This window comes from Microtus oregoni, unplaced genomic scaffold (assembly GCF_018167655.1).
Source record: "Microtus oregoni isolate MIOR12 unplaced genomic scaffold, Mior012 000019F_ref0000042, whole genome shotgun sequence".
In the NCBI taxonomy this organism is placed as follows: Eukaryota; Metazoa; Chordata; class Mammalia; order Rodentia; family Cricetidae; genus Microtus; species Microtus oregoni.
The window spans coordinates 36,661,684-36,683,278 of NW_024543078.1; the positions used below are offsets into that span (position 1 = coordinate 36,661,684).

A 21,595-nucleotide genomic window follows, 5' to 3' on the forward strand; every position below is an offset into this window, starting at 1 on the left:
GATAACTATCCTATATGTTTCTCTGTTTTATTATTTTCATTAGCTTCTTCATATTCTTTACAATATTTCTAAATCCCCATGCCTCTACCCTGGCAAGAGGTATTTTGTCGAGGCTGGTCCCCAACAAAGTTAGGCTTTACCTGCCCTTAGGCCTCATTTCTCACCATTAGCCTTCTGTATTGGTTTTGTGTGTCAACTTGATACAATCTAGAGAAGGAGCCTCAGGTGAGGAAATGCCTTCATGAAATCCAGCTAGAAGGCATTTTCTCATTTAGTGATCAATGGGGAGGGTCCAGCCCATGGTGGGTGCCACCATCCCTAGACACTACCTGGGTGGTCTTGAGTAGTCTTGAATTCTACAAGAAAGCAGGCTGAGTAAGCTATGAGGAACAAGCCAGTAAGCAGGAATCTTCCATGGCTTCTGCATCAGCTCTTGCCTCCAGGATCCTGCCCTGCTTGAGTTCCTGTCCTGACTTCCCTCAGTGATGAATAGCAATATGGAAGCATAAGACAAATAAACTCCTTACTTCCTAACTAGCTTTTTGGTCTGGTGTTTCATCGCAGCAATAGAAACCCTAAGACAAGTTGATACCAGGAGTGGGGTGTTGCTATGAGAGATCCGACCATGTTTTGAGGAGGATTATGGACTTTGGAATTTTGGGCTACAAAAGCCATTTTGCATTGAGAGCTCAGTTGGAAGTTCTTGAGGAGCTTAAAGGAGAAAAATGTTGAGAGCAGTGCATATGGAGGCTTGCCCTTATGAAGTTTTAGAGGGAAATTTAAAGACTCTGGTGACTTGAAAGAAAATGCCCCTAAAGGGGGCAGCACTATTAGGGGGTATGGCCTTGCTGGAGGAAGTGTATCATTGTGACAGTGTGCTTTGAGGTCTCATATATGCTCAAGGAACGCCCAGTGAGACAGACCACTCTGTTGCCTGCAGGATTCTCCATTCTCAGTTCCCTCTCCAGCACTATGTTTGCCTCTGCCATGTCCCACCATGATGGTTGTAATGGTCTGTCCTGACCCTTTAAGAGACAAACCATACCCATTCCCTCTCCTGTCTGCCTAGGCAAGCTGATCTTCAGCTTCCACCATCCTGAGTCCTTTCCCTTTCTGTCTCTCCCTTTTCCCCACTCCTCCCCTTTCCCCGTTTCTCTCTCTTCTTCCCCCTTCCTTCCACTAAATAAATATCCAACTTCACTCTGCATGGTGTGCCTATCCATCTCTCACCTGCTACGCAGCTCCCTGCCTGGGACCCAGCTGCCTTCATGGCCCGCCTTGGTCTCAGGACCCACTGCCTGCTGCCTGCCACCACTCAGCAACCTGTGGTGTGGCCTCATGGCCCACTGCCCATTGCCACCACTCAGGGACCTGCAGCATTTTACTTAAACCATTACAATGGTAACATAACAAACCTCTGAAACTGTAAGCCTGCCCCAATTAAATGTTTTCCTTTACAAAAGTTGCTGTGGTTGTGGTATCTCTTAAAGCAATCAAAACACTAAGACAGAAGTTGGTACCAGGGGCTTGGGTATTGTTGCATTAGGCCTTAGTGTGTTTTTGTTTGAAGTAATATGGACCTTGGGACTGTGGTTTAGCAAAGCAGTTGAACACTTTAAGTGTTGCTTAATGGGCCATCCTAGTAGGAGCATGGAAGGCAGTGGTACTGAGTGTGATTTGAACTGTGGATGCCTGGATCAAGAGGTTTCAAGAGGAGAGGAATGTTAATATGTTGCCTAGAGACTGTTCTTGTGACATTTTGATAAAGAGTCTGCCTGAGGCTAAAGTGAAGAGATTTAGATTAATTCCATTGGCAAAGGAAATCTCAAAACCACCAAGCATAGACTGTCATGTGGTGGTTAGTGTTCACATGTCAGGGTGCACCATGTAGGACGAGTCAGTTGAAGAAGGGACTCTAAGATGAAATTTTAAGGCCTACGTGGCAGTAGGAAGGTCTGGCCTCTTCAGACGGACTGAACCTCAAATAGCTATACAAAGGTGTATTTATTGGAAGTTACACATACCAAGGTCCCCAATATTACCGAAGGAGATCATCACGTCTTACTGAAGGGGAACATCACACGCCCCAACTCTAGTCCTTCATTATGTATCATTTGCAATACACAATAATACAAGAACCTCAGGTGTGCCTGAGGCATCTTGTGACCAAAGTCGTGGGATGGTTGCAAAACCCCTTCAGCAAAATAATCACTGCTTCCTCAAGGATTCTTCAAGGTCAAAGTACTTCTAGAAAACAGTTGTTCATATCTGCCCCATACAGTGATTCTGCTAAATTCCTACAACATTCATGCTTATAAAGATTTATAATGAAAAAGGAACAAGCTGAGCAAGAAAAAATACAAAATGTATAGATTGAGGAGAAAAGGGGCACCAGGAAGTGGAACAGAGCTAAATTCTGTGTTCAAGGAAATAAACAGATTAAGAAAAGAGTGAAGGGAATGGTGATGTTAGGGGAAGATCCCACCCAGCTGTTTCCAATTTGCAAAAAGGAACTCATTAAAAAAAAAAAACAACAAACCTGAAGCAGGGCATGGTGGTAGATAGCTTTAATCCCAACACTCAGGGAGAGGCTGGCTGATCTCTGAGATTGAGGCCAGCCTGGTTTATAGATCCAGTTTCAAGACAGCCAAGCTTTGGCAGTGGAGGAAACTACCAAAAACAGAAAGCTGGTGAAAATGTAATTGAATGAGGGGGCCATGTTCCAAGCCCAGTAAGCAGCAGAATTTGGTAGCTTCAGTCACGTGGTTCTGAAGTTAAGAAGAAAGGTGTAGTGGCATTCCAAATGCATTTTAATAAAGACTACCTGAAGATCTGAGAGTTAAAACAGGCCCATTAGTCAGCCTCACAGCCAGATTATGGTGACACACACCTTCAATCCCAGTGGTGCATGCCTTTAATCCCAACCCTAGAGAGGAATATAAAACAGGGCAAGACAGCTCTCATAGTCTCCTTCTGAGACTCTGGGAGGCAGGATCACCATTTCAGACTGAGGTCCAGGTAAGGAGCCAGTGACTGGCTGTTTTGCTTTTCAGATCTTCAGGTTTAATCCCAATCTGACCCTGAGTTTTTTATTAATTGTGCTTCAGAAAGGGGCTATGGAATTTGCATCAGAGACTAAGGAAAACCGCTGAGGTCAAGTATGTGTCAGGGGTGTCCCTGAATCAAAATGAAGAGAGACCATGACCACAGCAGAGGTCACTCATTGCATGAAGACATTGTGTGAAGCTGTGAAGTCTAGATTACCTTAGAGACCCCAAGATTTTGGAGTTATCAGAGCTGTGGGATACATGCCGAGGAGAGCTGCTAACAGGGAGTGGAACCAGCCCAAGAGAGAAGTGTGTTGCAGTTAACAAAGCTGAAAGGAGTTGGAGATTTGAAGAACATTTTTGACATCAGACATGCAAAATGCACGCAGTTTGGAGTTTGTCCAGCTTGTTTTCGGTCTTTTGTCCAGTATTTCCTTACTATGCTCCTTCCTCGTGTTTTGGAATGGTAATGTCTATCCTGTGCCATTATATGTTGGATGTATGTGATCTGCTTTTTGACTTTACAAGGGATTACAGTTAAGAGATTGCATGAATCTCCGAAGACTTTAGACTTTTAAATAATAAAAACTTATACAAAACTATGGGAACTTTTGAAGTTGGACTGAATGCATTTTTGCATTATGATATGGCTACAAGCCTTTAGGGGCCAGGAAGTGGAATGTGACAGTTTGAAAAAAGAATGCTGGTTAGCCGGAGCTAAGGAATTAGCAGTGATTAAGAGACCAAAGTCAGGTGGTTGTGGCGCATGCCTTTAATTCCAGCATTTAGGAGGCAAAGATAGGTAAATCTCTGAGTTTCAGGGCAGCCAGGGCTAGAGAAACCCTATCTTGAAAACATACACACATATACACAGAGAGAGACCAGCATCTCTCATGAAAGCTTCTCAAAGTGTTTCCTGATGGCACAGAGAAGCTGTTCCAGGGGTGCCCATGGTTGTACCTCATGTTGGCAGCTGGACTTGAAGGCATGAGGGTCATGGAAAGCAGCTGAAGCTTGGCACTGTGAGAGGCCACTGGTGAAGGTGAGGTCTCACTAGTAATTAAAGGCCCAGGCTAAAGGGGTCATGCAAAGAAGTTGAATTTTGGCACCATGAAGACAGCCTACTATGAGAGGCTATTGGTGAGAGATGCCAGTAGCAAGGGGAAAACCGCCAGCAGCAGCTAGAGCCTAGAAGACAAACCGTGCTACAGAGGGTGGAGCTGAGAAAGACTCCAGTCCTCTGGATGAGTCCAAAAGATCAGATCGAGTGGATCCCAGATATTGGGCGGTTGGAATTTGGATTTGCTTTGAATTAATTGTGCTCTTATTTTTTTTCTCTCTTGAAGAAAGTACTTTACTGGAACCCACAGTTGAGAGACTTTTAAAAGAGAGGCTATTTTTAAAGGGACTGAAATTTTAAGGTATTTAAATTTGTAAAGACTGTGGGAAACTTAAAGTTATTTATATTTCTAATGTGAGATAAAGTGAGTTGAGCAAGTCATGGGAAGTCAGTAAGCAGCACCCTCCATGGCCTCTGCATCGAGGCTCCTGCCTCCAGGATCCTTCCTATTTTGAGTTCCTGTCTTGACTTCAGTAATGAACAGGAATATGGAAGTATATGTCAAATAAACCCTTTCCTCCTCAACTTTTTTTTAAAACTTTATTTAATTTTATGTATGAGTGCTCTCTGCATGTACACCTGTGTGCCAGAAGAGAGCATCAGATCCCATTGTAGATGGTTGTGAGCCACCATGTGGGTGCTGGGAATTGAACTCAGGACCTCTGGAAGAGCAGGCAGTGCTCTTAATCGCTGAGCCATCTCTCCAGCCCGAATAGAGGAGGACCTGTATTCGATCAAGGGTATACGAGTAGCTGTGCTCCCCTGCTAGAACCTCCAAACAAGCTCTCAACTTGCTTTTGATCATGTTTTATCACAGCAATAGAATCCCTAAGACACCTTTCACCTTCTGATGAGCTCCAGCAGGAAGTACAAGCCAGCTGATGTTTATAGACCATGACTAGACGAGTGAACCCTCAGCACACTGCTTGTGGGAAGGTTTCAGAACATTAGCTGAAACAGGAATCAGGCCAGTGCGACTATGAAACCCAAACGCAGAGTCTGTGTCCCTCCTCGGATCCCTGGACCCATAGTTCTGAGTGTGCCTGGACCCATCTGGGTTTGTCCAGGTGACTCCTTTCCAACCCAGGGAGGCTTCTGAACACAGAATCTAACTGGCTGCAAAAGTTCAGCCATTTAATAACAAGAGCTCCCCACCCTTATTCCACAACAGCACCCTGAGAATTATGGGCACAGCTGTGTAGGAGGCTGTGGAAAGCTGAAAAGAATGAGGATATCAGTCAGACTCCTGGAGGAAGAACTGGGCTTTGTCCAGACACCGGCATGAACTTCATGGAAGCTAGGACTGGCCACACACAACCAGAGTATGAGGGTGCTGGGCTGGTGCTCAGGTGCGTGTGCATCCCACTAGCTGCTGCCATGTCCAGCTCCCAGTGACGATGTCCAGCTCCCAGGGAGGAACGGCTGGAGCTCACACAGGCCTTGTCCTCTTGGCCTTTTTCTCAGACCTCACAGCGTCATCATGGGCTTTCCTTTTCTCCGCCAGCTTGTTGGCCTGTGAGAAGGAAGGAGAACTCAGGATAGGATAAAGAGCAAGCAAAGAGGGATGGATCTCTTCTCTTATGGGGGCTTCCCTTAGCAGAGTTTCTAGAAAAGCTAACAAGCAAATAACCAGAGACCCCGACTTGTACCTCGGGGTGAAAGAACAGAAGCCCTACCATTGCCTATATTTTACAGCCCACAAATCTCCGGCTTGGAGATTCTAAATCGACTCTTGCACTAGCTCTGAGGGAAAGACGAATACCACTCAAACCTTTATTGAAAGCTAGCAGAGAGGGCACAAGGAGGAGACTCTTTCCAGGACCACAGGTGATGCTCCTAAGAACCATTCAGAGGGGGCCAGGGTCTGCTCTCTATTTCCTGAGCATGACTATCAGCAGGGAACAGGTCACACTGTACAATGGCATGGAAAGACCTGATAAACTACTGTGATTTCTGTGTGTTTGTGTATGTGTTTTAAGACAGGGTTTCTCTGTGAAACACTCCTAGCTGTCCTGGAACTCACAGAGATCCACCTGCCTCTGCCTCCCTAGTGTTGGGATTAAAGGTGTGCACCACCATCACCTGGCTATGCTGTTTTTAAGATGAACCTGGTGCCCCACACACACACCCTAAGGCAAGGCTGCCAGCCACTCTGGAGGCCTCGGTACACAATTGCTTTGTTTTCTTCTCCTGCCTGCCCCCCTCAACTCTGTGATCAAAGCAAGTGCTCAAGCACCAAATAAACCCCCAGCTAACACACACTGAACAAGCACACAGGAGCTTAAGAAAGACTTCCTGAGTCTGCTGGGCTAGGCCCATCCTCAGGACAGCTCTGAGTAAGCATGGGAATTAGCTATGCTGCTTAGTGGTGGGGACTCTCTAAGAAGAGTGAGGCCTTGGCTTCTATTCCCAGCTGTGTAAAACCAAACCAAACACACAAAACTCCAAAGAAAACAGGCCTTGGCCAAATGGGCCAGGTTAGCTCAACCGTGCAGATGTGTGGGGGCCTCGTCAGAGAGCAGAAACCTACCTCTCGGATTTTGCGCCGTTTGCCAAACATGATCTTTTGGTAGAGGTACTTCTCCCGCTTTTTCATCATCATGATGGCCAGGCGCTTGGCCTCACTTTCCTCCTCCTGGGCCAGTCGCTGCTTGTCTTCCAGTTTCACGGTACCGGCCACCACCTGGGGCTTCTGGGGAAACAACGCAGCTGCATGAGCACTTGGCCTTGTGGGTAACTGGCTGCTTCCCAGGCAGAGCTTTGTCCAGTGCTTCCCTACCTTCCCTTCCAGACGCTGCTGCTCCAAGGCTGACAGGTGCGCCTCCTCCTCCTTCTCTGAATCAGCTTCTACATCTTCCTCCTCCTCATTTTCCCCCGCATCACCATCACCTTCATTGTCATCATCTTCATCGTCCTCATCCTCATCTTCCTCTTTCAAGTCTCCTACAGACAGTAACTTCTGCATTCCAAGGCAGCTCAAGGATGCTCCCGCAATGGCCCCCAACAGCTTTCACAGCCCCAGCTGAGCGGCCTTCAAATAAAACACCCTTGCTACCCGTGCAAACACTGACAACACTGGTTCATTCTGCTCAGCTACTCCAAATATCAATAGCAGACTAACATTGCAAATGCTTGAAAGGCTGAGGGCTTTCTGTTCCCGCTGTCCTTTTCTCTGGAGCCTGCCAACTCTGTAGCCAAGGGAAATGGCCAGCTTGGGCACAGGAGCCAGGGCCACCAGAGGAGCCTGTCCATACTGCTACCCATCCTTGCCCAGCTCACCTGGGTCCTCTCCCCGCTGCAGAGCCAGCAGCTTCAGCTTCTCAGGGGGAATGTAATCTCCTTCCTTTTCAGATACGAAGGGTGAAAGGTGTGGTGGCAGCTGCACCCCAGGGAAGTACTCTGCCACAGGGAGGAGGAGCCGGGCATTCACACAGTCAAACACCCATTGGGGCTGTACGTAGTACCTGATGGAGAGTAGCCAGCAAAGTCAGGTCACAAGGGAACAATCAGAGGTACCACTGCATCACCAGGGCCTAGGAACCCCCACCCCCAGAGGGCATTTGAGGGCTTTGAGAGTCTACCTGCCAATGACGGGGGTTTGCTGCCCAGGCCGATCAACAATCTGGTGGGTGATGCAGGAGTCTGTGACGTCATAGGTGGCTCCAATGCACAAAGACTTGTCCCAGGATACATCCCCACCAAAACTCCTACAGGTAGGCAGAAAACCCGTAAGCCTTTTAGGCATGAGCTGCCTGCCCTGGAAGCATCCCTGAACCTACTAGCCACAAACCCACCCTTCCAGGAAGTGCCTTACCCACCCCAGAGCCTCCTATCTGGGATGACATCTACAGTCCTGGTCCAGAAAGAACTCAGCTAGTGACAGAACAGCTCTCCCCTTAGCTGAGTGCTCTGGAGGTGTCTGCCTGTAGGCTCTGCACACACTGCTTTGTGAGGAGTGGAGACACCCTCATGATGTTACCAATACACCACTAGGCTAGGATGGAGACCGGACTACTGTACAGTCACAACTATGGGCTAATTAAAGGCCTCCCCACCTGATGATGAAGGCCAATGCTTCACGGGGCACCTCTCGGTTCAGGAAGAACTTTAGGCCTTCGAAGAGTTTCTTGTGCTTTTCCTGTGCCTCCAGCTCTTTCCTGCGACCTTCCTCCTGTGCTGTCATCTCCTGCAGGGAAGGGGCCAAGTGTCACACCACCAGGCCATCCAGCTCTACCAGAAGGAAGGGACTGGCAGATCCCAGATTCTAGGTGATGCCCCCGCCCAGTCTCATCCCATGTATTCCTGGAAGGTAGCACTGTGCTTACTCACCCCATCAATAGGAAACTCATCGGCCTCAGCCTCCTCTGTAGTAGGCACCACCACTCGGGCCAGGCTGGCACTGAGGGCTGCTAGTTTCTGTAGGTGGGAAGCAGAGCTGCAAGGTGGCCTGCTTGCAGGTGGGGAACTTCATCTGGGCGTGGGATAGGCTGGAGAGCAAAAACAGCTCCAGGCCACATCTGGGTCAGTCATAAAAGTAAATCCTAGAACCACCTACCTAGCCAAATCGCTCACTATTCATGGGATAGAATGGCGTAGGGCCAGTGCTCCTGAAGCCCATCTTACCTCCATAGAGCTCTCAGAGTCCAGAGCATATGTGTCCTCGCTGACCTTTGTCTCTGCCTGGGCCTGACCTTCAAGCTGGGAAGAGGGAAGAGTACACCTACAGCCCCTTGCCTCAGTGTAGGACAGGAGGGCTAGGTGAGAAGGTGTTAGGCTCTACCTTGGGTGGGTAGTGAAGGTTAAGTGACTGGTAGAGGCGGAAGTTGACAAAGCCCAGGAGAGTGGTGTAGAACTCAGTGAAGGTGGCCATGACCCTGTAGTCCACGTCCGTAGGATGCTGGGAGAATAAGGAGACACATCAGCAGTGTTAGCACAGGGGTGGAGATAGGTATTATGCCCACAAACCCACGGGCATCTTAAGCACAAGGGAGGCTCTGGACAGAGGCCCCAAAGGCTCTGGGTCCATGGAGACCAGTGCCAGGTTCCCATGTGGTAAAGGAGAGCCAGGACAAAGACAGGAAGTGGTCTGCAGTGCTCCACTGCACTTGGCCCTGCCTCTTTCTGGCCCCGGCTCTCCCACTCCTCCTTCAATTATCAGTGGGACCTAGACAGAGGACACACCTTGTCCTTCACCCATCCCAGCATGAGCCTAAGATCTGCTTCAGGGCAACTGGGAGCACTGAGGCAGCCTTCCCAGGGCCCAGCAAGGCCTATGTGTGCAGCTCATGGTCCACAGCCCAGAAGAGGTGATGACTTCTACTGGCCGAGGTGCCTCGGAAAGCCAGGTGTGGCTAACAGGACTCAGACCACCCACACCCTGCAGAGTGTGTGATGAAGCTCAGAGTTTAGCATTTCTGTCTCAGACCCAGCCTAGGCCTAACACTATGTTGAAGCAGAGGTAGAACACCTTTCCCAGCTGCCACCCGGCAGGCAGAAGTGAATGGCTTCCCTCTGCCATTACCACAAGGAGCTGATCTACAGAATGGATCAAGTGTCTCAACTCTGGAATGGTCCCATCCTCTAAAGTCAGAAAGGCCTACCCAAGAGCCCACCAAGCCCTGCTAACCACCACGAAACACTTATAAGACATGTCAAAATTGATAATAATCACAACATCCCCTCAGCCTGGGGCACCCACAACTCTGAGCTAGCTTTCCATCTTGCTACCAGGCAGCAGTCTATGCCACCAGGCTTTTCCTGATAGGCACAAACTTCATTTTCCATAGTACTGAGCAGGGTAGGTACATTCTGCCCTCACCACCGCCATTACCCCAAGACCCACTGCTGTATGCCCAGCATTGGCTGCCCAGGGGAGGGGCATATGAGGGCCCTTTGCTGAGAGGAAGCAGTTGGCTGCAAGCTGGGAGGAAGGAGGCATGGGCAGACCATGCCCTTCCCCCAGGGCCAGCTGTGTGGAGGATGGCCCTCACAGGGTCCTATTCACCACCCCAAGAACACACAAAGAGCAGTCTGAGAAGCATGGGGGTTTGACATCAGAAGGAAGGAAAGACAGAAAGGGCCAAAGAAGTTAGGCAGGAAGGAGGAGGAGCAGGGAAGGAAGGGCCATGCACACTGGCTCCCCAAGCCTGCCTCAAGGAACTGGAAAAGGGACGGATGAACTCCAAGGCCACCTCTTGTTCACAGACAGAAGCCCCACTACCAGTTCACCCAGACACGGCAGGTTCCAGTCTCAGGCACCCCTGCAGCCCACCGAGCACAGAGCCTCAGCTCTCTCTGACAGTTGTTCTCTATGCAAGGTACCAATCCCTGCTTAGTGAACAGGAGGGAATGAGGGAAAGGAGATCAAGTACAACCCACAGACCGACAATTCAGGGGGCAAGTCCAGCTAGGACTGACCTTCTGGGGGATTGGGAGTTAGCAAGGCTTCCATGGAAAGCAAAACCAGACTCCTCTTAGCAGAGGCCTAGGAACAATCCTAAGCACTTACAGATAAGCCAGTAAAAGTCAGTGCCATGTGCTAAGTGCCTCTCTTGTGCTCCCTTCCCTGGAGTCAGCAGGGCTCCAGGCTGTGGGGGGATGGGCAGAGGACACAGGAGCAAAGCATTTTTGTTGTGGTGTGTCAAAGGCCGAGTGGGAACAAAGACCCCAGTGGGTCTGAGAGGAGGGCTGGGCTCTGCCATCTGACTCAGGTGGCAACTGTACAAAACTCTGAGTATACACAGCCCCCAGAGCTATCCTCACTGCCTATTCAATCACAAAGGCAGCTATCCATTCAGTGCCAGGTCCTTTCAAGACTTCTTTCCCCTGAGAAGATGAGAACGCTATTAACTGAGACAGACGGGTGAAGGACCATGCTCAAGATCACCTAGCACAGTGGTTCTCAATCTGACTCGCCTAAGGCCAGCTGCACATCAGATATTTACATTATGATTCATAAGAGTAGCAACATTATTCATGAAGTCACAACAAAAATAACTTTATGGCTGGGAGCCACACAACATGAGGAACTGTATTAAGGGGCTGCAGCATTAGGAAGGCTGAGAACCACACTCTAACAGAAGTGCTGGAGGAGGTAAGCCTATTTAGAATTAGCCTGTGGGTCGGAGTGTGCACCTGACACTGAGAATCCTATGGCTGATCCAGCACTACTGACTGACTGGGCTGTAAAGCACATATCCTACCCTGCCCCCACCCCAAATCCCCCACCCCTACACAGCAGTCAACAATCAAGAACCCAGCAAGGCTGGACTCCAAAGACAGCACCCACCCACATCTTTTAGGAATAAGCACAAGGCACCCCCCACCCAAGGCACACTTACATCATGGGAGAAAGCATAGGGTGCAATCCATATGATGGGTTGGCCCAGCACCTCAGCCTGATAGTAAATGCCTTTGATGGACAGGAAGACCTGGGGAGTGGGGAGAGACAGTATGAAAACCAAGGGCTAACGGGAGGACCAGGGATCCCAGGAGAACCTTAGTTCACCTTGCGCAGGGCTCGGGCAGCAATGACATAGTGCAGGAACTCCACAGTGAGTCGGCGACACAGTTGAATGGTCTGCACATGGCACTTCCCTGTCCGTGGGAAGGTGGAGAAGAGGAAGCACATTGACAGGGCATCATCAAGATCCCTCAGAGCATCGATAAAAGTGGGGTACCTGTAAGGTGGTGAGAACAGTGCGCATGAGCCCATTCTGTTGGGCTCCAAGGGTCTCTACCCACTCTGCCTCATCCCAGCAGTGACCCCAGAGGCCCTGACACCCAAGCCAGGCAGGCACTGCCACAGCTCTTCCCTGCCCCAGTGGTAGCAACAACTTCCCCAAGTTGACCAGCACCTGGAAACAACTCTATAGTGACTGAACAACTAGGGTACTCCCAGGGAACTCTGATCATCTCAGGACATAGCACAGAACCCTTGACCACTTGTTACCTTTTTGTGAATGAGGGGACACCAAACTGTGGTTCTCTGACTCTCTTTGAAAGTGCAATCTTCAAAGACCCACGAGAAAAAGGGAAAAATGGGAAGCTGGACTAGTGGGCCAGGAAGAGTAGGGCTGCTTTCCCAGCAGCAACCTGCACCTGGGCAAGGCTACAGGTCACCTGAGTGGGCTTTGTCTTCCTATTCCTCAGCACCCAGATCCGTGTAATTGACAGAACCAATGTAAAATGCTGGCACAGGGACTATGTCCAGTTAGAATAATTTCCAGGAACACCATGGTAAATGAGGAAGCGGTCAAAGTGTCACTTGGGTAAGAGTCACCACTGCCTTTGACAGTTTCCAAACAGAGGGACAGAATTGTAGTACAAAGTGAAGACACTGAGCCACAAGTCTTGACACGTGGACTCTAGTCCCGTTCTGAGCTGCGACCCTAACTGGGTCACTAGGCCTCTTCTAGCTCCAACTTTATCTAGAAAATGACACTGCTGGACAAAATGCTAACTTAAAATAGTGTATCTTTAGATGGGCAGTGGTGGCGCACGCCTTTAATCCCAGCACTTGGGAGGCAGACACAGGTAGATCTCTTGAGTTCAAGGCCAGCCTGGTCTACAAAGTGAGTTCTAGGACAGGCTCCAACGCTACACAGAGAAACCCTGTCTCGAGGTTTATAAAAAAAAAAAAAAAAAAAAAAAAAGGTTATCTTTAACCAGATCTAGTGGTGCGTGGTACATACCTGTAATCCTAGCCAGCACTTGGGAGGCTGACTTTATCTCCAAAAAATCAAACTAAAATCAACCAAACCAAGCCACCCATCCATCTACTTCTTGTGGCTCTAAACAAACCCTGAGTATGGCTGCATCTGCAGAGGTTTCAGTTCCCCTCCTCCAGCCAGGTTGCCCTAGAGCTGCAGGATATCTGAACCACATTCCAGGAAGCTTCATTTGAAGAAAAGGGTCTGCCAGGAGTGGTGGTGCACACCTTTAATCCCAGCATTTGGGAGACAGAAGAAGGATCTCTGCGAGTCTGAGGCTAGCCTGGTCTACATAGTGAATTCCAGGACAGCCAGAGCTATGGGAGAGCTTGTCTCCAAAAACTATAAAAAAAATCTGAGCAGTGGTGGCACACGCCTTTAATCCCAACACTCAGGAAGCAGAGGCAGGTAGATCTCAGTGACTTTGAGGCCAGCATGGTCTACAGAGCGAGTTCCGGAACAGCCAGGGCTACACAGAGAAAACCTGTCCCACACAAACACAAAACAAAAAGGATGACAATGATGATGATCCGCCTTGTCATAAAGAGCTCTGAAGGGCACACGACTACAAATGGTTGAGGTCCCACGCCCCAGACAGAACTGTTTACTGCAACTGAGTTGAGAGGTCTCAGGTCAGCAAAAGCAGGCTAAGATGAAGGGAAGCCTAGCATGAACTTAGCAAGTGATGGGACAGCTGTCTAGGTTCCTGAGACAGAAGTCAGGAACTTCCCCCAGTCTCCTTGGTGCCTCAGTTTCCTAACTTTCTAATCTGGAGGACAAGCACACACCCTTTCTAGACTATTAGGTTTTCTATGCGCCTTGGTTCTGGCTGAGGAAACCAGATGTTATTTCTTTTATGAATGAAACCAAGGTCAAGGCTCTTCCACATCCCAGGAAGTTATGACCCATCACCATTTTGGAACGGAGCATGCGTAGGCCTTCACTCTATAAAACGGACACTAGCATAGGGTTCTACACCTGATCAATTCCAGGCAAAAGTGTCCTGCGATACAGTAACTATTATGAACACTGAAGACTACTCAGCAGCAATGCTGGCTTCTAGTCATTAGATACCAAACACATTCCATCCAAACTGTAGAAGCTACAAGGGTCTTCAGGCATTTGCCAATTCTCCTGAAGAGGAAAGATTCACTGATTAGCCAGTGAAGGGGAGGGACTTTTTGAGAAGGTTGAGTGAGGAACCAGAAGTATGTTACCATGCCTTCTAAGTCTGTAGTGTGGGAACTCATGGCTCTGAACTTGCTGCTGTCTCTGCTCATAATGTGCTCTCCTGGCTGGCTCAAACAGGTCTTTTTCCAGAGGTCTCTCTGGGCATGTAATCAATGTACCCAGTTCTCTGCACACTGCCGTACAGCCTTTACTGTACCCAGTGCAACTTATAATCACAACACTCATGTGCCAGCTTGGTTTTCGGTCTAGCGCCTCTGAAAGGACACGCACTCTGCCAGTCAAGTCTTTCCTTGCCCCACTGCATCCCCAGCACTAGGACAGCACTCAGCAGCAACTGCAGCACGCTGAGGAGCATGACTCACCGCTCCTTGACGATGTGGTCAAGTTTGTAGTTGGGTTTGTTGTCCTTCAGGCGCTCCACAGCATTCCACTCGCTCTTTCCATAGGCTTTGCGCAGCTTCCGAACAAACACCTGGAAGGGGAGCAGGAGCCATGATGCTGTGGCATGGGCTTCTGAGCAGCTCCTCCATGGAGAGTGAATACACCAGACAGGCTGTCTCAGTGTCTTCTGAAACCAGCCACAGCTACTGCCCATGCCATCAGGCCCCTAAGGCCAAGCTCTGCCAAATAGCCAAGTTCATGGAGCTCCAGATCCATGATAATGACCAGAGGCAGCCCAGGGCCCCTCTGATGATGCACAGGTATGCTGACACCACATGCCCACCTAGGAAGAGCCCTGTTTAGCACGGAGGTAGATCATGGCTGGAAGGGCTCGCTTTTAGACAGCACACAAAGCTAGTTGTTGACCTCTATGAAAACAAGCTACCCAGAATAAAACCAACTGAGATAAACTTTAAGGCCACATCTTCCAAACCAACAGATGCTCAAAACCAGACCCAGGGCTCCTGAGAAGCCCAAACAGTATGTGGGATTATAAACAGCAGGTCTGGACACACTTCCCACCTCTTGCCCACTTCTAGCATTGTTTGATGTAGCTGCTGCCCAGTCTCCTGCTGGCCACTAGGTGGCGCCCACTCCTCAAAAAACCCTGTTTCCAGCCAGAGGCAGCAGTTTAACTTCAATTAGTCTTTCCACCCTCTGCACATGATGGAAATAGGTTTCTGCTGTCCCTGTCCTGTGGCATTTAGCATTAATGTTTCTCTATGTATGGAACTGAAGCCCAGGTGCCCTGGGAGCAACCCCACAAAGAACAGGAGGGCTTGGGAGCAGAAAAGGCACCAAAAGCCCTGACACGGTACCATTTCTGCCTTGAGGGCAAATAGTCATAGTCTTGTGGGGGGAGCAGAATTGGTTAACAATTATGTGCAAGTCCGGTGCAAATGATTTTTAGGCAGGCCGTCTGAGACATCCTTTTGAGGTAGAAAGACCTCCCCTTCTCTACAGGACTGGCCCTGAGTGCATCAGCAACCTGTCCAAGTTCAGTGAGTTAGAAAGCTGCAAACACAAGAAAGAACCAAGGCCTCACCTTGTATTCTCGGAACTTGTTGACGATGGGCTCATGGAGGAGGAATTTAATATCTTTGATGAGGTAAAATGTTCGGGCTGCTGTGGAGCCCTTATTTACTTTCTTCTTATGCTTGGGCTCATGGGGATAAATGCCTTTCAGGATACACAGCCGCCTGGAAGACAAGCCACCGTTAAACCAGCAAAGGCACAACACTGGCCACAGCGTGCTAGAAAGCAAGCGTGACCAGGAAGCAAAGGAGTTGGTGCTTCACCTCTCAAGTGAGTCTGGTGGTCACAAGTTCCTAAACACACAGTGCAAGAAGACTGTGAGAGGTGTGTCAGTGGGAGCAGACAGAACAGCCACAAAGGCTGGCAGGCACCTAAACCAGGATGCCATACTGAGAAATCAACATTTCAAACATATAGAAGGCAGAAGGCTGCGCACTCTAAGAGAGACAGCCAAGTAAGAACACTTGTTCTCCTGGCACCCAGGAGACCGAGGCAGGAGGAGCATACGTTTGAGGCTAGTCCGGACTGTGGGCGTTTGTCTCAAACAAGAGGAAAAAACTGGCTTGGGGATATAGCTCAGTGGCAGAGTGTGTGAGTAGCATGTGTGAGGCATGTGAGTAGCATGTTCAGTGACCAGTCCTGCAGAAAACAAACAAAACCAAAGCCAAAACAAAAAAATCTCTTCAAATCAGTAACAAAAGCCTGTAACCATCACACCCCTCCCCACAACAGATCGCACACAGAGTGGAGGCTGCAGTGGTCAAGATTAGCCTGATGGGAGGACCCACACACTGCAGAGACATCTGGACTTGATTCTACAAGGAGAGTCCCCCGTGTAGGACTCAGGAAGCCTTCTGTCAGAAGGGAAACGATAAAGGGCAATGACCAGGCAGCTGGATCTGAAGAGCCAGTTCTCAGACCGCAGCTGACAAAGCGAGGTGAGGAAGAGGAGAAACATCACAGGACGGCTGGGATGGCTCAAGCAAGGCCAGGAGTTTTCCCTGTGCATTTATGCCATTACCCAGGCTCCCAGACCCTAGTATGCTCCCTTCCAACCTCACCTGAAATCAGGCAGGCTCAGCTGCAGCTTCTTCCGGGCTTTATTTCGGGTGATATAGTTGGTGGCAGAGCCTCGTTCATACTTAGGGAGGAAAAAAAAAATTCTGTTAGAACAACAGCAGTGAGTGACATCCAACTCTGGGAAAAGGGAATTCTAAAGACAGCTAAGTGGGTAGGTGACAGAGACAGATTTCCAGGATGAGGACTGCTGAAGGGAGTGAAATGGCCCGCCCAAAGGAGCTCTATGCTGTCCTTGGACACCGCACCCACGCGATGCTGGGGTCTTGACCTACCCAGCACAGTTCTATATCCTGTCTAACATACGGTGATTCCACAGTTTATATCACTCAGTCTCCACAAGCCTGTGGGATAAGAGCCATCGGAATGTCCATTTCCAGCTTGCCCATTCAAGCCACACAGTTTACAAGCTTGGGTTAGGTCTCCAAACCCAGGTCTGAGTCCAGAGCCTGCATACCTAACTAAACCTCTGTTCATAATCTTATTTGTCCCTTTTTAATCACCAGCCTTTTCATACGGACCACAGGCACATAAAATGTTACTAATACAGACTAACAGAGTATGTTCCTCGGGAGGGAGACGAAAACCACTGCAACATCTAAGATATCCCCTAGCCATTTCCCCCTCCCTCAGGGGTGACACTACTCTAACTGGAAATGCTTGTCTTAAGCCACACACCATTGCCCAGCACCCTCACCCGCTTCATTCACCAGAAAGCAACCAAGTTCAAAGCATTAAGCTAGATGCTATGAGGGTAAGGAAGACAACAGGCTTGGCTTCTACTTGCCTCCAAACAGCAGGTGGTCTTGTCAAATCATCTGGATTATCTCATACACATCAGTGCTAAAGAGAAGCAGCACCCTATTCCAAACAGCCTGAAGCACTAACCACCTGTGTCCACTCCAAAAAAAAAAAAAACAAAAAAAAAAAAAAAAACAAAACAAAAAACCTTCCTCTGCAGGGAGACAGCAGGAACTTCTGAACCTAGGTCTGGATCTAAGGAGTCAGTGTCCCCTGAACTACCTATATTATAAACAACACCACAGACATGAAACACTATTCATCCTTTCCTCCAGACACTGACTATTGGGAAAAGGCCTATGATAAGCCTTGGAGGAGCCGAAGATAAGGTCCACAGTCTTCATTCAATGTTTTCCACGGAGGCCTGTGAGATGGCTCAGAGGTACAAGCACTTCCACAAATCCCGATGAGCACACACAGTGGAAGAAGAGAATGGTCTCCTACAAGTTGTTCTCTGACTTCCATATGTGCACCGTGTTTCTTGGGGGCACACACATACATAACACAAAGTATATGTAAAAAGGAAAAGTATTTCCACTGAGCCAGCCATGGTGGTGAACACCTAAATTCCAGTACTCAGAAAGAAGAAACAGGACGAAAATGAGTTTCCGGCCAGCCTGTGGTATACAGTGAGAGTCTGTCTCACTACTAACTCCAGTGCTAGAAAACAAGATGTTTCCCATTTTCCCGTGCCACATGGATCTCTCGTTACTGTGCACTGCCATTGTAAACATTAAACCTGGTTCACATGGTGAGTTAACTTTTTGGATTAGGGTGTGTGTGTTGGACAGTACAACATTTTTCTAAACACCTTACAATGAGTAAGACAAACCATTCCCACAACAGATACTTTGGCCTCAAGAGTCGAAACTGTTCTGGAACCCAGTGTCGGATGTTACAGCTCGCTGAGACATCTCTACTTGCATCTGAAGTACAGGTTTCCCTATTTATTTTGGGACAAGGTCTCACTATGTAGGCCTGGCTGGTCTAAAATTTGCATGTAGACCAGGCTAGCCTCCAACTCATGGAGATTTGGCTGCCTCTGCCTCCAGACCAAGTTTTCCTTCTTATAGTTTATAAATGGCTAGCACTTGCTGGATGTTTAAGAAAGTGTTAGGTTAAAACAAATTTGGATCTTTCTTCAGGGTCTAGCCTGGGAAATGGATGAAACTTAAAAAACAAAAACAAAAAACCCAAACATACTTAAGGGAGGTAAACCAGACCCAGACAGACAAACATCACATGTTCTCTCTCATTGGAGGCTGCTGGCCCTACACCTTCAGATGTGAGTACATATCCTGGAGTAACTGTGGAAACCAGGAAAGTAAAAAGAGGCCAGTGGGTGGGGGTTGGGGGTGCACAACAGAGAAGGGACTATCAGGGAATAAGTGATCAGATAAAGGTAAATGGGACAAATGGGGAGGGGGTTCTAAATTAGGGAGTCGGGAGATAGACGCAGGAGAGGAGGGTAAAATAACAGTAAGGATGTCTGATAAAGTCCTGAGGGACTCTTTACAAACAGCACAAAGCAATAATACAGATTAAGCCTGTGCATAAATATACACATATCATTTAAATGAAATTCTCTCATCTGGGCTGACAATTCTCCCTCTAAGAGTCAAAGACCACCCCCAAAAAAAAAAACCAACCCCAGGCATGAGAAGCCTTTTTGGGAGTTGTTGGTCACATTGTTCAAGTGACTTCCAAAACATGACAGGCTTTTGCTGTTGCCCTTGGTTACATACATGAGATGGAAATAAGTCCTCACTGCTGAAAACACCGCCCACTTCAGATGCAGGGATCAGACATCACTCAGCTGAAACTGACCTGACCCTCTTACTCCCCGAGTACCAGGAGCTATGCAAGCTTCTACAGGAGGGAAGCAACCAGCAGTCCTACCCAGCTGTGCTACCCAGGAACCACAACAGCAATCAGCATGGCATGACAACCTGAAGGGTGCAGTGGTATGAACACCACAGCGTAATCAACAGTTTTCTAACTGGACCTCAGACCCTCTAACACAGGGAAATCCTGCCCGGTACTGGAAACCTCGCCAGCTGCTTGGAGCTAGTAAAGCACCGATCCTGAAGGATAACCTACAACTGCAATACTAAAGTTGATTTCCTAAACCAGCATAGTCCCTAACTACAACTACAAAACAACTCCCACACCTAAGGCTCAGGGATCATTGCGGAAGAAGGGATGGAAAAATTCTAAGAGCTAGAGGATCAGTGCATTTGTTGAGCCTGTGTCTTCTAGGAATGTCAGAAGCTATACCCATAAGCCTCACCAACATGCCCAAATGAGCAGAACACAGACAGCAGACTTGCCAATATGGATAGAAGACAACCCAAGAGACCCCAGCCCTACACAAAGAACTGCAGGCAACCAAGGAATGCTGAGTAGGAAGAACACACCAGTTAGCTACTAATACCAAATGGTCAGTCCTGAAAATATACACACAGAGACACATATGTACGTACAAATAGTTACTAAAAAAGGGAGGGGGCATGATTTTGAAAGAGTAAGTGCGAGTACATGGGAAGGGAGAAATAATGTAATTATATTACAGCCTCAAGAATGATTAAAAATCACAACAAAACAGATTGGTATCAGAAACTTGCAATCCAAAGGAAAGACTTGAGCCCACCTCATCTTTCCCTTCCCCATCCTGGAGTCCCTTCACGCCCAGGTATTCTCCACACAGAAGCAAGAATACTCAGATCAAGTCACTTTCTTTAGTTGTCTTCTCTGCTCAGAATAACCCTAAGCCACACACGACACAGCCCCCAACATCACCTAGATGGGAACTCACTTATTCACTGTCTCACAGCCATGTTGATGTCTTTCCAAAACCCTGCACACAGCCAGCCTTTCCTGCCTACCGGCCTTGGCATTTAGTTTCCACTGTGGCTTCCTTCACTAAGTATGTCTGAAGGAGAAAAGGGAAATAGCAGGCTTTGGCATTATCATTGGCAAGCTTACTTAGGAAACACAGGTTACACAGAAATAAGAAACTCTGTCTCGGCTAGGTAGTGGTGGCGCACGCCTTTAATCCCAGTGCTCGGGAGGCAGAGGCAGGCGGATCTCTGTGAGTTCCAGCCTGGTCTACAGAGCAACTTCCAGGATGGCCAGAGCTACACAGAGAAACCCTGTCTTGAACAAACAAAACAAAAAACTATCTCTGATCTGAAACAAAGCTAAAACTGAACTATTTTGTAAACCTGCTCACCGTTTCCTTCTTTTCTGAAAACAAGAACAGAAACAAACAAACAAAAAGAATACACACACACACACACACCTGCTTCCCACCAATACTCTCTCGGACAACAAATTCTGTTTGCTAAAGGTAAAATTAACCAGAAGCCTGAAAATTTCAATTTCTGTAAACTTGCTTAGCTCTGAAGTCTCGTTTGGTCTAAGGAGTCACCCTAAAATAGAGATCGTGACAATGCCTAACCCTATAAACAATGAAACACTTCTGCCGGAGCCAGGGCCTCTTTAAGCTACGGGTGGGTGGGTGGTGTCACAGCTGCACGCTGACTAGTTTGCTGTTTATCTGAGTGCCGAGAACTTCTCGTCGGGAAAGGAGGACACCCCAAGCCTGCACTTCCATGCCCCGCACCCACCTTAAGTGTTCTGACAGTCCAGATTTCCACTGAAATGCTGTCAGAAGAGAACCTCCGAAACAACACTAATCGGACTGAGTCTGTTGTTACTCTCCATCTCACTGCTAGCACCTCGTTAGCTTCCTTTAGCGCGCACTTAATTTCTGGCCACTGTATTTTTGTCCAACGGGAAGTGACTCCGGGAAAGCGGGGGGCCCCAGCTGATTGCTTACTTCTCAGTCCCCAGTGTCCAGAACCGGACTTAGCTCAACCGAAAAAGTCCGAAGTCGTAATGATGAACTTTACGCCCGTGGCTCACTCCTTCCACAGAGCACACGTTTCCCCGGCCTCCAGGGGCCTGCGCGCAGCAGTTCCATCCCGGCGCCGTCTCCTGACCTCTCGGTCCCCAGCGGCCAGGGAGAGTGACAAGTCCGAGGTCCTACCACCCCGGGAACCACTCACCTTCTTCTTCTCCAGACCTCCCATAGCTCCACGTTGAGAGACCCCCGAAAGCCGCGCGCACAGGCAGAGCCACTTCCTCGCGCACGTGTCCCACCTAGGACC

At 48.6% G+C, this 21,595-nt stretch overlaps 1 protein-coding gene across 1 annotated transcript; it reads right to left on the reverse strand.

Annotated features, from left to right (window-relative positions):
- Positions 1-3,661: 3,661 nt before the first annotated feature.
- LOC121459870 (pescadillo homolog) lies at positions 3,662-21,595 on the reverse strand. The gene is made up of 15 exons (XM_041669949.1): positions 21,494-21,595; positions 16,607-16,686; positions 15,556-15,709; positions 14,432-14,541; positions 11,675-11,846; positions 11,508-11,597; positions 8,948-9,064; positions 8,791-8,865; positions 8,497-8,583; positions 8,223-8,353; positions 7,749-7,874; positions 7,447-7,631; positions 6,947-7,110; positions 6,698-6,859; positions 3,662-5,680 (listed from the first exon to the last, which is right to left on the reverse strand). Exons 1-15 carry the CDS (start codon positions 21,515-21,517, stop codon positions 5,597-5,599), a joined length of 1,761 nt encoding a protein of 586 aa, XP_041525883.1. The 5' UTR covers positions 21,518-21,595; the 3' UTR covers positions 3,662-5,596.

Excerpts from the sequence above, each read along its gene's own strand:
- LOC121459870 (XM_041669949.1), bottom strand. The coding sequence starts at position 21,517 with ATGGGAGGTCTGGAGAAGAAGAAG. Across the intron at positions 8,866-8,947 it reads ACCTTCACTACCCACCCAAG|CTTGAAGGTCAGGCCCAGGC; the intron begins GTAGAGCCTAAC and ends CCCTCTTCCCAG. Across the intron at positions 5,681-6,697 it reads AACGGCGCAAAATCCGAGAG|GCCAACAAGCTGGCGGAGAA; the intron begins GTAGGTTTCTGC and ends TCCTTCTCACAG.